This window comes from Mus musculus, chromosome X, assembly GCF_000001635.26.
Source record: "Mus musculus strain C57BL/6J chromosome X, GRCm38.p6 C57BL/6J".
Lineage (NCBI taxonomy): Eukaryota > Metazoa > Chordata > Mammalia > Rodentia > Muridae > Mus > Mus musculus.
Genome location: NC_000086.7, coordinates 157,714,529 through 157,726,636, shown reverse-complemented (window position 1 = coordinate 157,726,636; position 12,108 = coordinate 157,714,529). Strand labels below are relative to the sequence as shown.

At 40.2% G+C, this 12,108-nt stretch overlaps 1 protein-coding gene across 5 annotated transcripts in view; it reads right to left on the bottom strand.

Annotated features, from left to right (window-relative positions):
- Positions 1 to 12,108, bottom strand: part of Smpx (small muscle protein, X-linked) — a 53,619-nt gene that overhangs the window by 25,955 nt on the left and 15,556 nt on the right. For all 5 annotated transcript variants that reach the window (NR_045569.1, NR_103722.1, XR_387086.3 and 2 more), the window contains 2 exons: positions 11,964 to 12,050; positions 5,558 to 5,706 (listed from right to left, as the gene is read on the bottom strand). Coding sequence is in view for 1 of the 5 variants with exons in the window: in NM_001252591.2 (NP_001239520.1) it covers positions 5,575 to 5,706; positions 11,964 to 12,050 (219 nt within the window). In the remaining 4 variants the exon portion in view is untranslated. The remainder of the gene's footprint in view (positions 1 to 5,557; positions 5,707 to 11,963; positions 12,051 to 12,108) is intronic.

Here is a 12,108-nt window from a genome sequence, read left to right as displayed (position 1 = left end):
GTGGAATAGTATTTGTCCATAAACCATGAGAGTCTTTGGGATTTGAAGCAAGATGGATGAAGCTGGAGGACTTGATGTTAAGTGTTTTAAAATCAAGGCTACATGGTTCCTACTCATATGTGGAAGCTAAAAAATATTGGTTTTTGTTTTCAGAAGTTGATTATAAAATAATGGTTTCTGGATATTAAGAAATGTAGGAGGAATGTAGACAGAGAAAAATTGGGTAATATATGCCAAAGGGCAGTTATGTTAAGAGTAATGGTTTCTAGCATGGTGCAACATAGTTGAATAACAATATTTTACAATGTCTATTCTATTCCGTGTGTTATAAAGAACTAAGAATGTGAAGCTTCCCAGAATAAAAATTACAAACATTTAAGGAGACATGCTTGTCACCCTGATTTGATGGATTATATGTGCTGAATTACCACATCACACCCCATAAATGTATACGTATCGATTTAAAAATGACAAGCCACAAAACTGTTTTGCATTTCCCAGAGGTCCTAGGTTCGGGTGTACAATAGTGTACGAAGTCTGTCTGCCACAAAGCATGTAGCCAGGGTGTCATGTTCACCACTGAGTAGCAGAATCCCTATGACTTCTGGAATAATGGTTTCTCTCCAGAACTTTATCAATGTCGGGGCTTTGAATGGCTGTTATCCTGGTGTTCATTTGCAAAAACTGTAGGATTCCTCTTCGGTTTTACCCCTGTTAATCATTTCTTTTCTTATAACTGCTACATTGCTGCCAACTTAATGCTTTCATTGTTCCTTTCTAATGCTTTGTTATCAATGATCTCTTTTACTACTGGAAAAATAAGAGAAATTATAGACAAGTTGTAAATTTTGCTCTGCCCTAAAAGTTAATGCCTTGTTTTGTCTTAACAAGCTGGCTTACTAATGAGGTCGTGAAGATCCCATATGTCCAGAGGCTATCCCTTCCCATTGTCCTAAAATTGCCCCTACCCTTGATTATCTCCCATTCCAAAGTAACACTACTGAGTGTCTCTTTTGTTTATATAGTGGATCAAAGCAACCATCAGACATCTTTAAAGATGAAACCTCTAACTCATGACATGTCTACCCTCTGATCTACTCTATCTTTCTACCAAGACTTAGGTATTTTTACATCAAGGGCCAAAGTTTCTACCTATACATCTTAGTTCTGAGAAAAAAAAGTGCAGAAGCTGTACAAGCTAGTTATACATGTTCTTTACCAAACACCTGTTGTCTGACAAGAGAGTAAAGGAGAGAAATGGATAGAGTCTGTTTGCCCTTCAAACTCAAGCAATTCTTCAGGTTCCCCAGCCCCTTGATAGGTCTGTGGAATTCCCAACAAAAGGCATGAGGAGATCAAAAGACACATGTGGATTTTTATGCCTTTCTGCTAGTCCTGTCTCTGTATCTGGGTCTTGTAGTTTCTTAAGTTAACATCGGGCTGCCTTAAGTTTCATCCAAAAGAATCCTCAGAATGATATGGCTGAATACCATACATTCCCTGTCCCTATCCTTGCCCCACCTTAGCTCAGAAACCCTCTTAGAGATATTCCCACATATCTTGGTTTGGATGCAATATGTGTTATCTCTGTGTTTCTATTGCCTGTTCTGGTTCCCAATCTGAGTACAGTTCTCCAAGAACTATGGAAAATTCAGACATGGAGGCATATGTCTGTAACCTCAGCCCTGAGTTCAGGGAGACAGGTGGATCCCATGGACTCACTGGCTGGATAAGCTAATCAAAATGATGAGCTTCAGATGCAGGGAAGAGATCCTGCCTCCAAAAAAATAATATTAAGCTAATATTTGTAACATACCTTCCTGCTAGCTTCCCTTATTTAATATACTTGGTAAATGTGATTTATCTACTATAAATACTCAATTATTTGCAACTCAAAAACAAAACAAAGTGAGATGTCAGAAATCAAGCTTAAACTAAACTAGAAGATTCCTTCCTGGTGGTTCTGCTCGTAGATGGCATTATGCAGGATGCTGTAAAGTAACAACATCAGTAGTCTAACCCATTTATGAACTCTATAAACTATAATACCAGGCAAAATAATGGCCATTTATGGAATGATGGCACAATTATTTTGGGAGTAGCCAACCACTCCCTATTTGACACTTTTTCTATGAAGAAATTCATGCATAATAATGTAGACCTTATCAAAAAACACACACACACAACAGAAGTGGTCTTATACACTTCAGCAGATGGAGGAGCTGAGATGGCTGCTTAACTCAGTAGATATAACAATAAACCATCTCTAAGTATCCATGCTTATAACCACAAATGAAGGCTGTTCTCAGCTTTAAATAGGGAGCCTTCTTCTTACAGCAAATGACTGAACAAAATGTTAACAATAAAGAATACTTGAGTACTAAGACCCCCACCCATGGTTAACCATCCCCTTAAGGCTCAGGGAATTCTTCAGAAAATGGAGTGGAAAGAAAGTAGGAGCTTGAAGATGGGAGAGGGGCTGTGGAATACCATCTCCCAAAGCATGACACCAAAATGGCTGCCATGAATTCACATCAGCTCTGCATACTGATATCAGGCTTTCCTAACAGTCAGCTGTAGGGGAGGACAGAGCTTACACTGCTGAACAGCAGGTTGACAGAGTCAGTTTCACCCTGGGGAGTGTGAAATATGGTATCAAGTTATACAGCCATGGGGGCTTACCAGATTGTGCTTAGGTCCAAACTCAGAAACACACAGAAGCCTCTGATTAAACTTTGTGGGACAACATCAAAAGTAAGAAATGTGAAAAAGAGATTTATATGGAAGAGGGAGGGTTAGTTGGACTGGCAAGGAAATGGGAGAGGATGAGGGGAGAGGGACCAAAATAAATAGTACACATACATGAAATTGGGAAAAAACAAAATTTAGTAGAAAGAAGGTAGATTGGTCTGCAAGATACTTAAGCAGGTATCTTGCCACAATTTGATGTCTCGAACCCATATAAAGATGGAGAGAACCAACTCCACAAAGCTGCCCTGTAATCCACACATACAGCACGCCATGCATGTGGGTACTCACATTCATTCGCATAACAATAATAAAAGTTTAAGAACCTTACAAGTAGAGATTGATAAAGAGAAGGTACCCTACCTCCTCTCTCTCTCTCGCTCTCTCTCTCTCTCTCGCTCTCTCTCTCTCTCTCTCACACACACACACACACATGCACACACACGCACACACACACATACACATGTGTGCACGCACACATACAACTTCATTAACATGCATACACCAGAGAGAGAGAGGGAGAGAGAGAAATGCATGTGTCTAGGGACTGGAGAGATGGCTCAGTGAGTGAAGTGCTTGACATGGGAACATAAACGTAAAGAGCTAAGTTTAGATCCTCAGCACCCATGGAATAGCTGGCAATATTGCTTCTCTGGACATCTATAAACCCAGCACTGGTGAAAGAAGTGAAGACAAGTGAATCCCTTGGAATTTCTAGCCAGACAGGTTAATCAAATTGGTGAGCTCCAGGTTCAGTGAGAGACCCGATCCCATACATGGATAGATAGATAGATAGATAGATAGATAGATAGATAGATAGATAGATAGATAGGTAGATAGGTAGGTAGATAGGTAGGTAGGTAGGTAGATTTTGTCTCTGGCCTTCATATGCACAATCACTTATGTCCATACATATAGATGCACATATAACACACACACACACACAAATGCATGTGTTTAACGAAACAGTTTTGGTTGGGTAGGAATAATAACTATAACCAAAAGTTCATATCTCTTCTCTGGTTTTTTTTCAGCAGGAAATTTCACAGCTTTATCAAAACCCTTTTAGATTTCCTGTTAGTTTGGCAACTCAAAGAGAACTGAGTATGATACTCAGTCATTAGTTTATTCTGATATTTCATAAATAACAAGCTCATGCAGTTATCTGTCAGATTAATTCCCACTCAGGTAGCTTTGTCCCATCCAGGTTCCTGAGCTTTATTCTGTGGCCATGGACTATAATTTGTTTCATTCTTACTACTTCCTTGTCTTAAGTAATTGTGCTGAAACACTACGTGCTGCCATTTTACTTTAACTCAAAACAGATTCTAAGATGAGCATGGTGGTACATTCCTCCTATCCAAGCACTTGATACGATGAGGCAGGAAGATAGTAAGTTTGAGGCTAACCTGAACAATATAGTGAGAATATGACTCACTAAAGGAAGAAAGGAAAGAAGGGAAGGAAGAAGGAATGGAGCGAGGGAGGAACCAGACAGCTCCCCTCTTCCACTAGGAAATTTTAAAAATATCTTTAGAAGGTCTAGATAAGTATGAAAAAATATCACAATAATCCACTGGACTGTCTCACAAACCTTCTGTTAGTGCTATCTATCAAGTCAATATTCCATCCCAGTGCAAGGAGGGCTTATGCCATCAATCTGTATGGTGCAGTGAGACGTGGGAATGAAAGCAGAAGGTGACAGAATCAGTCTCCCTGAGACTCATCGCAAGAATGAAGGTGACAACTGGGTATCAAGTATCGTATAAGAAGCACTGGAGCCCAGCATGGGAGCCCATGCATCTCATCCTAGCGCTGGAGAGGCTGAAGTAGGAGGATTGCCATGAGTTTGGAGCTGACCTAGATTGCAGAAAGCTCCAGCCCAGCTTCAGCTATAAAGAAAAACCATGTCTTGGGGAAAAAATAGATAAATCTTTCTGCCATCCATAAATATTGATTAAATGGAGAAAGGGACAAATGAATGGATGAACAGTCAATGAGATAAAAGCCTATTGTGTGTTCCCATATAGACTTTCCTCCGGACTTCTGTTTAATGGATGGAGAAGATTGTGCATCGTGGGGTTTAGTAATGCTGGCAAAGGACAGGTTTGCTCCTAGCATCTCCTAGGAGAAAGAGCCATGATTTTGTCAACCCACACTCTGTTGGCAGAATTTCTTTTCCAGTTAATAAGAACTCTCTGCAAACAGAGAGTTGGATGAGTCCTAACCAGGGAATCATTGCTAAACAATTAAAATGAAAATAAGTATTTTAAGGCCCTTGTTGAAGCAATGTGTACAGTTTTGAACCTACCCTTGTCCCATCTGTACCCACACTTAATTAGCAAGTGGGCTTCTTGGTCTGCTTCAGACATATTCTGGTTATGTCATTTTTTTTTTGAGGCCTGAATGCATGAGGTGCTGCCTCCTCCCACCTTCAAATCTACACAGCTACTTGTTTGATAGATCCTCTTGCCAAAGCAATAGTTCACTGTTTGTATGGTATATAGTGGGGGATATATGGTATATAGTGGGGGAAATATATGGTATATAGTGGGGAAACATGCACAGGATGACAAGGGCTCCCGCCCCAATCTAAGCTTCCTTAACTAGAAGAATGATCAGAAAAGAACCAATAGGTAAACAACCATACTAGTTCTCCAAGCAGTTGTGGAATAAGATATACCCGAAGGTATGGCCCCCCACCCCCAAAAAACCGTACACAAAATGCAGGCTAAATTGAACATCTCTGGTAGAGATTCATCTTTGAAAATGGTCTCTTTCAGACAAAGAGACTGATTTTTCTACTCACCTTTTGTGTCCTTTCGACTACTGTTCACCTTTGGGGACAAATTTCAGTTCACTTTTAACATTTTGGATCTCAGACAAGTTGACAACAGGTCCTGGAAATTTCTTCATTCCAGGAATTGGCTTCTTTTCCTCTGAGGTGGTAGGAGCTCCCTGGGGGGGGGGGGGAGGGAAGAGGGAAGAAATTCAACTCACCCAAAACCAAGTTGATTTGATCTCTCTGGTTCCTGGCATAGAGCAGGAAAACAGATAGCAAAGGAAGAATGTCAGAGTGCAATTCTGGCATAGCAACTTCCTCTGGTGTTAGTGTTCAGACAGCCTTAGAGTTTCAATAAAATTCCCTGAACTTTGTACAGAAATGTAGAATAATGTTGTGAGGGGAAAAAAGTCCTCTCCATATAACTTAGGACATGTTATTCAACAGTTCAGTGTCTAGGAACTAAGAATACTAAGAAATACTGCTAACACTTGGAGTTATATTTTCCACAAAACATCTCCTAAAAGTGACTTTAAATTAGTAGCATCCCATTATCAGATACCTGATGGCAGGAATCTGTAAACTGTCAGGGCACAGCTAGCCCTAATTAGTCCAGAAGTGTGCACAACTGTGTTTGAAGTATAGTGGCTATCAGCCTTTTGTCATATGATGCCTTTGGGAAACATAAACTCAGAAGGACATAAGGAAAACATCTTTGAGTATGGGCTTTGAATATGGGAGGGGATGACAGAGGAGGACAACCTTTGCCTGCTGCTTTGAGAAGTAGTTTAAATTTCCTATCTTTAAAGGAGTCTCCATTTTAGGGAGGGATCCACAGCATTTTCTTTTTGCGTGTGACTCCTCCAATGTCAATGACAAGAACTGAAATGTATACTTAACTTTTTGTTTAACTACTCAATCCTATAATCAACCCATACCTCTTATATGCATACACCAAGCACACGTTGAAAAAGACTATAAAACATTAAGCTCAGTTGCTGCGTATAGCTCCATCTAGTTACTACAGAAGAAAATTGCATGCTAGTCTGTTCTTCCAATCTGCCTTAAAGTAGGTATTGGGGGACATTTGCTCACCCTGATAACCAGAATATCATGCCTTGGATCAGATTACTCCAGGGGTAACTGAGTGGTTGCCTTAACTCCTTGTCACTAAAGTCAAACCATTGCCATGTTTGGGGCACTTTTACCATACCTGCTGTAAACAATGACTAAAGTCAGCAGCATCCCCAAGGTGGGCCCACACCTAGGAGACAGGCCCACACCTAGCAGAAATTTAGGCCAGAGAATTGGGCTTAAAACCACACTGAGGCTTGTGTTTCTTCCACCAAGCCCCTCCTTCTTCTTCACCTGGATCTGAGTCTCAACAAGTCTCTTGTCTCTCTCTCTCTCTCTCTCTCTCTCTCTCTCTCTCTCTCTCTCTCTCTCTCTCTCTCCCATCTTTCCTACAGGTGGTTTCCCCAGTAAATAAATACTCAGCATATTAAATGTTCTCTTCTTCGAGGACTCTAACATAGTCCCCAGTGCAAATATGTCCTTAACGCCATATTCTTAATCAAGAATTGGATAAACCAGTGTGTGTGTGTGTGTGTGTGTGTGTGTGTGTGTGTGTGTGTGTGTGTGTGTGTTTGTGTGTGTGTCAGGGATAAGAAAGTTCATATTTGCTTCCTGTGAAGGACAGTGATAAAGCTAGTGTTGTTAGTCCAGGTCTGGTCCCTGCCTGTGTCTCATTCTCAAATTGGTTAGCACATTGAGAAATAATATGTTCAAGTTTCCCCAAACTCTGACAAATCACTAGGTAGAGGTATCCCTTATAGAAATGCTTTTACGTTGTTTATTGTGGAGGATGGGCAGGCATAAAAGACTGAAGTGTTATTCCTCTTATAAGGGCTAATGGGACTTCCTGTAGTTATTTCCTGTGAAGTCAGTACAGTGCTGTTTAAGTAGCTAATGTGTCACCCACACTAAATGATAAAGTGACTCAATGTGGATGCTGCAAATCCCTGGAAGATACTGTTTCCTTAGGTACGTGTACAGAGCTGTAGGCCTGCTTCTTTTCTCCATGAAAACACATTCATCATTTGTAAGTGTAGATAGAGAAAAGGTCATTAAAACTGTAAAAACCCCCACTTGAAGAACCAGGTATTCCAGAATGTTCTTTGCTTGGCTTTCAGGAAGGAATTTTTAACAAGGTTGTAAAGTGCTGCTTCTCTTTAAATATGTGTAGCAATGAAATGAAAAATGTTTCGCCACTTATAAATGCTCCCACAGTTGGAGGTATATAGATCTTAATAAAGAGGCATGAAAAGAAAAATGTTTCCAGATCCCTCTGCTAAGTTCCCAGGTGAGTGAATTCCACTGCTCAGGCATTTAACACATACAGCCAATATCTGCACTTATGTGTCTGGGGCAGGTGAATGTACACAGATTAATGATGATAATGTTGAATGCCCGCTATCTTCCTATCAAGTTATTAAGACCTCAATGGACTGCCTTTTTCTTTTCATTTTATTTTAATCATGACAAGGCTTGGCATTTGATTTAGTAAGGTAGCATATAGTGAATATTATCACTATATTTAATAATTTGATAGTATGGCATTGTTCAGGAAGCAAGGAACATTTTTACACTGAAGTTCTACCATCTACCATCTTTAGAAAACATAACTGAGATCAGAGTCCCCTGCTTCTGTGAATTTGTTGCTGTGTGAGTTACAGTATACGAAAGCCTGAATGAAGATGCTTCTGCTTGGATAACAGAGGGTAGTACTTTTTGTGGATATCTCAACTCATCAGGGAACTAGAGGCTATTTATTCTTTAATGTAGATGAAGAGAGTGTGAGGGAAGCCTTGCCAACCACCGCAGTAGTCCCTGTTCCAGTGACAGCTCTGTGAAGGGAGATTTGTATCTTAGGAATCACCTACCTTACAGTAAGCTGAAGCATCTCCAAGCTTCTTCATCTTCATGCCCTTCTTTATTAGCAAATACCCTACTGAGTTTTCCCCCAGGCTCTCTTACAGGAGACAAAAGAGTTTGACCTACATATTCTTCATGTTAAAAAACTGAAGAAGTCTCACTGCTATAGCATATACTTCAGTTGCTAGCTGTTTTAAGGTACATGTGTTAAGACATTTAATTCTCACACCAGCTCTCCACATCTGCTTTTATCCCTGCTTCATCATTGAGACTAAGGGATGAAAAAATCTAAAAAAAAAAAAAATGTCCAAAGCCTTACAACTAAGAAGTGACTAGACTAGAATTAAATACTATGTTTGCATCTTGTGAAGAGACAAGATGAAAAGGAAATATTTAACAATACCCTTAGATCACTTCCAGCAAGCAGCCGCTTTTCTGGCACAAAAGGATTTGGATAGAAGACCCTGTGCCAGAAGCATGCCTATGTCTAACAAGCCGATGACAGAGGATGCAATTCATGTCTGCAGGCAGAGCAAAGGACTGGTCAGAAGCCACGGGTACACAAGAGACAGTTAGTGTTCACAGAGATTGTCAGAAAGCCAATGACTAGGGCTTTTTTCCTGCTAGGAGACATCCATTTGTTCACCTCTTAGAGAATGTCAAGCTTGAAAGACCATCCTAGTTTACCTGGGGGACTAACCAGCTAGGACATAAGTGAGCTGTGCTACAAACAACACATTCTACTATAATTCTGTTAACATGAGGCTTGGATGTGAATCCTAAATCTATGAATGTAAACAATGCTTAGTTTGCAAATACAAATAACAGTAAATAGATGTGAATAGGGAGGTTATTCTGAGTTCATATTCGATTTCCTCATTCAAACTGTGCCACAGAAGGTAGCTAGGGCCTCAAGCCAAGTCGCAAACATCGTATTTAATGCACCCTTATAGCTAAGACAAGCTACCCAACTACTCCCCTTGCAGTGTTTCTCTGGGAAATTTATTCTGAGACCCAATCCAGAGTTTGCGTCATGAGGTTGCTTCCTCCCTTAAACCCACAAACCTTAAGAGTTCCTATCTGCTTTTATTGGGTAAGGAACAGCTTTCCCTCTCTACTCTACCAAAAGAACCCCAAAAACAGAGTAGCACAATGCATGGAACGTCTCTAGGGTCCCAGGATCTCTGTGGATATCTCACCCTCGCTACCCATGAGGAATATCAATTGGCCATTTGAATACATACATGGTTAGTGTATGTGGTCACAAACCAAGTGAAATTTGTCCTTGGTAGTTTTATAAAGTGTGTCCAAACCATCAGGCTAGGGATAAGAAAAGAGTGAAAGGAAAGTGTTTTCCTAGCCTCCAAAGGAAGATACTTGTGTTGTACAGGGAAGAGTCCAAGGCTGCTACTCCACTAAAGGAAAAGAAGAAGTGAGCCTCCCCAGGCCTCAGCTGTTGTATCAGCCAATTTCACAAAAAAGCAGGGCCGAGCTCTCTTGTAACTAGCTGTTGTAGTAGTGTCTTAAGCTTCCTTTAAGACAGCTTAAAAGGAAGGTAGGTGGGGAAGGAAAAACTACAATGGCAAATAAAAGGAGGTGAGGGCAGAGTCCCATGGCCATCACTTCTAAACATCCCATGGTTGGAAACCAAAGCTGAGGACCTAAGATTGTAATCAGGACCAAAGTCATCTTAGCAAACTTTGAAGTAGTGGGTCAAATATAAAAGCCATAGAAATCTTTACCTTTTAAAATGATGTAATGTTTGTGGTGATGAGATGATCAAAAATCTTAATCCCACCTCCCCCCTCAGAATCAGACCTCAGATTTCAGTAGAAAAGTCACATGCAAGTAAATCCATAAACACCCAAGGAGGAGCACATGTTCCTGTTGCATGTAATTATTAATTTTAGTCTCTATTTTAGCAACATATTTGAATTGGGCAGGGAATAAAAAATGGAAGAGGGAAATACAGACTCCTTTGGAAAGCCTTGTTTTCAAAGGAGTGTCAGGAGTCTTCTAGAAAAGGCTAAGGCAAGCAGGAGGCCTTCCTGGAGGTGGTGGTTCACCTTTTTTGCTTGGCCTAAGAAGGGTGACTTCTGAAAGGCAAGGTCCCAAAGAGACTTCACCTCAGGGTTGGTTCTTGCAGCTGATATGCCTTTCCTGTCATTATTAAGTTAATATAATAATCTCTGAACATTACCCACCTTCCTGAGAATATTTTCTACAGCTCAACATAAAGATTAATTAATTCTGTTTAGACGAATTAATGGTTTTACAGAATTCCTGATTTGATGCAAATAATCTTAGGAAGAAAGTTTTAAGAGGTGGTCTTAGTTGTTTTGCTAGAAAGATGTAATAGAATCAAGAATAGAATGTGTTCACTCCTCATAATAGTAAGTAAAGACTACATAATAAGCAAGACAATGAGCTTCCATAATTGTACTAAAAAGAGAAATAGGCTTGGGATAAATTCATATTCAAGGAAAAGCAATTAGGCCCAAGTATGAAGCCATGGGTGTGTACTATGATAAGGCAAGGCCATATGAAACTTTTGCTTTGAACTTTACAATGATCACATAGAATGAAACATTGCTTTGATATATCAATATCCTTCTGTAACTCCCATTTTATATAACATTTTATCTATGAGACAATTTTCTAAGAACTTTTGTCTATAAAAAGACAAAAGAAAAGAAATAAAGATGGTGTGGTATGATGGTTTGGTTTCGTGGATGGGGGGGGCTCTTGTCACCCACCCATTCATCCATCCATCTATCCATCCAAAAGTGGTGATATAGTCATTTTCTGCTTCTGTGTGCGTTTTTTCTGTGTGAGTGATTCTTTCCTCTCTGGTTCATAAGGAATTAACTAGCCTGGACTGCAGAAGGGCTCCTGGCTAGCTGTCCAGAGAAGGAGCTCTAGCAATAAATCCTTTACCTTGTTGCTATACAACATATGCTAGTTGCCAGAGAATTATATAGGAAGTTTATAAAGTAAATAAAAGTTAATTTTTCCAGTGCTTAATGAAGCCCAGAATAGTTAGAGAATTAAAAGGCCATAAATCATCAACCTTTTGACCTGTTTCTGATGCCATGTCCCACCCCAGCTTGTTCTCCTAAGGCCAAGCAGGCCCTACAAAGGAAGATCAAGATGGTTGTTTGTTTGAATCTGAAAGTAATTTCATGTGCTTACTTACTGAGCACTAACTGAGGTTAATCTCCCATCAGAAGCTGTACTACACACAGCCTGTTCAGTTTATTCACAGAGTATGAGTGTAAACTTACCAAACCAGTGTTGAGCACTAGCCCAAAACTACCTGTGTATAAAATCAATTCTGATAACTGGAAGTCAAGCTTGGCATCTTCAAACATCTTTATCAAATACTTAATACTGGCTGAAATGCACAGGAAGCACAGACTTTCTCTGCTGAGAAACCTTGCCTCTGGGGGGACTCTGGAGGAAACAGGCCTTGCTGGTCTCTATTAGCTATCTTCCTCACCTCCTCAGTTTCAGGAGTACTCTCTTTCCTTCTGGGAGGCTGCCCAGCTCCCGGACGAAAGGCTCCCATTGGAATATTGATATTCGCCTAAGAGAGAAGACGGGGTAAATTTAGCTTAAGAATAGTAAGAAATTGCATGACATTC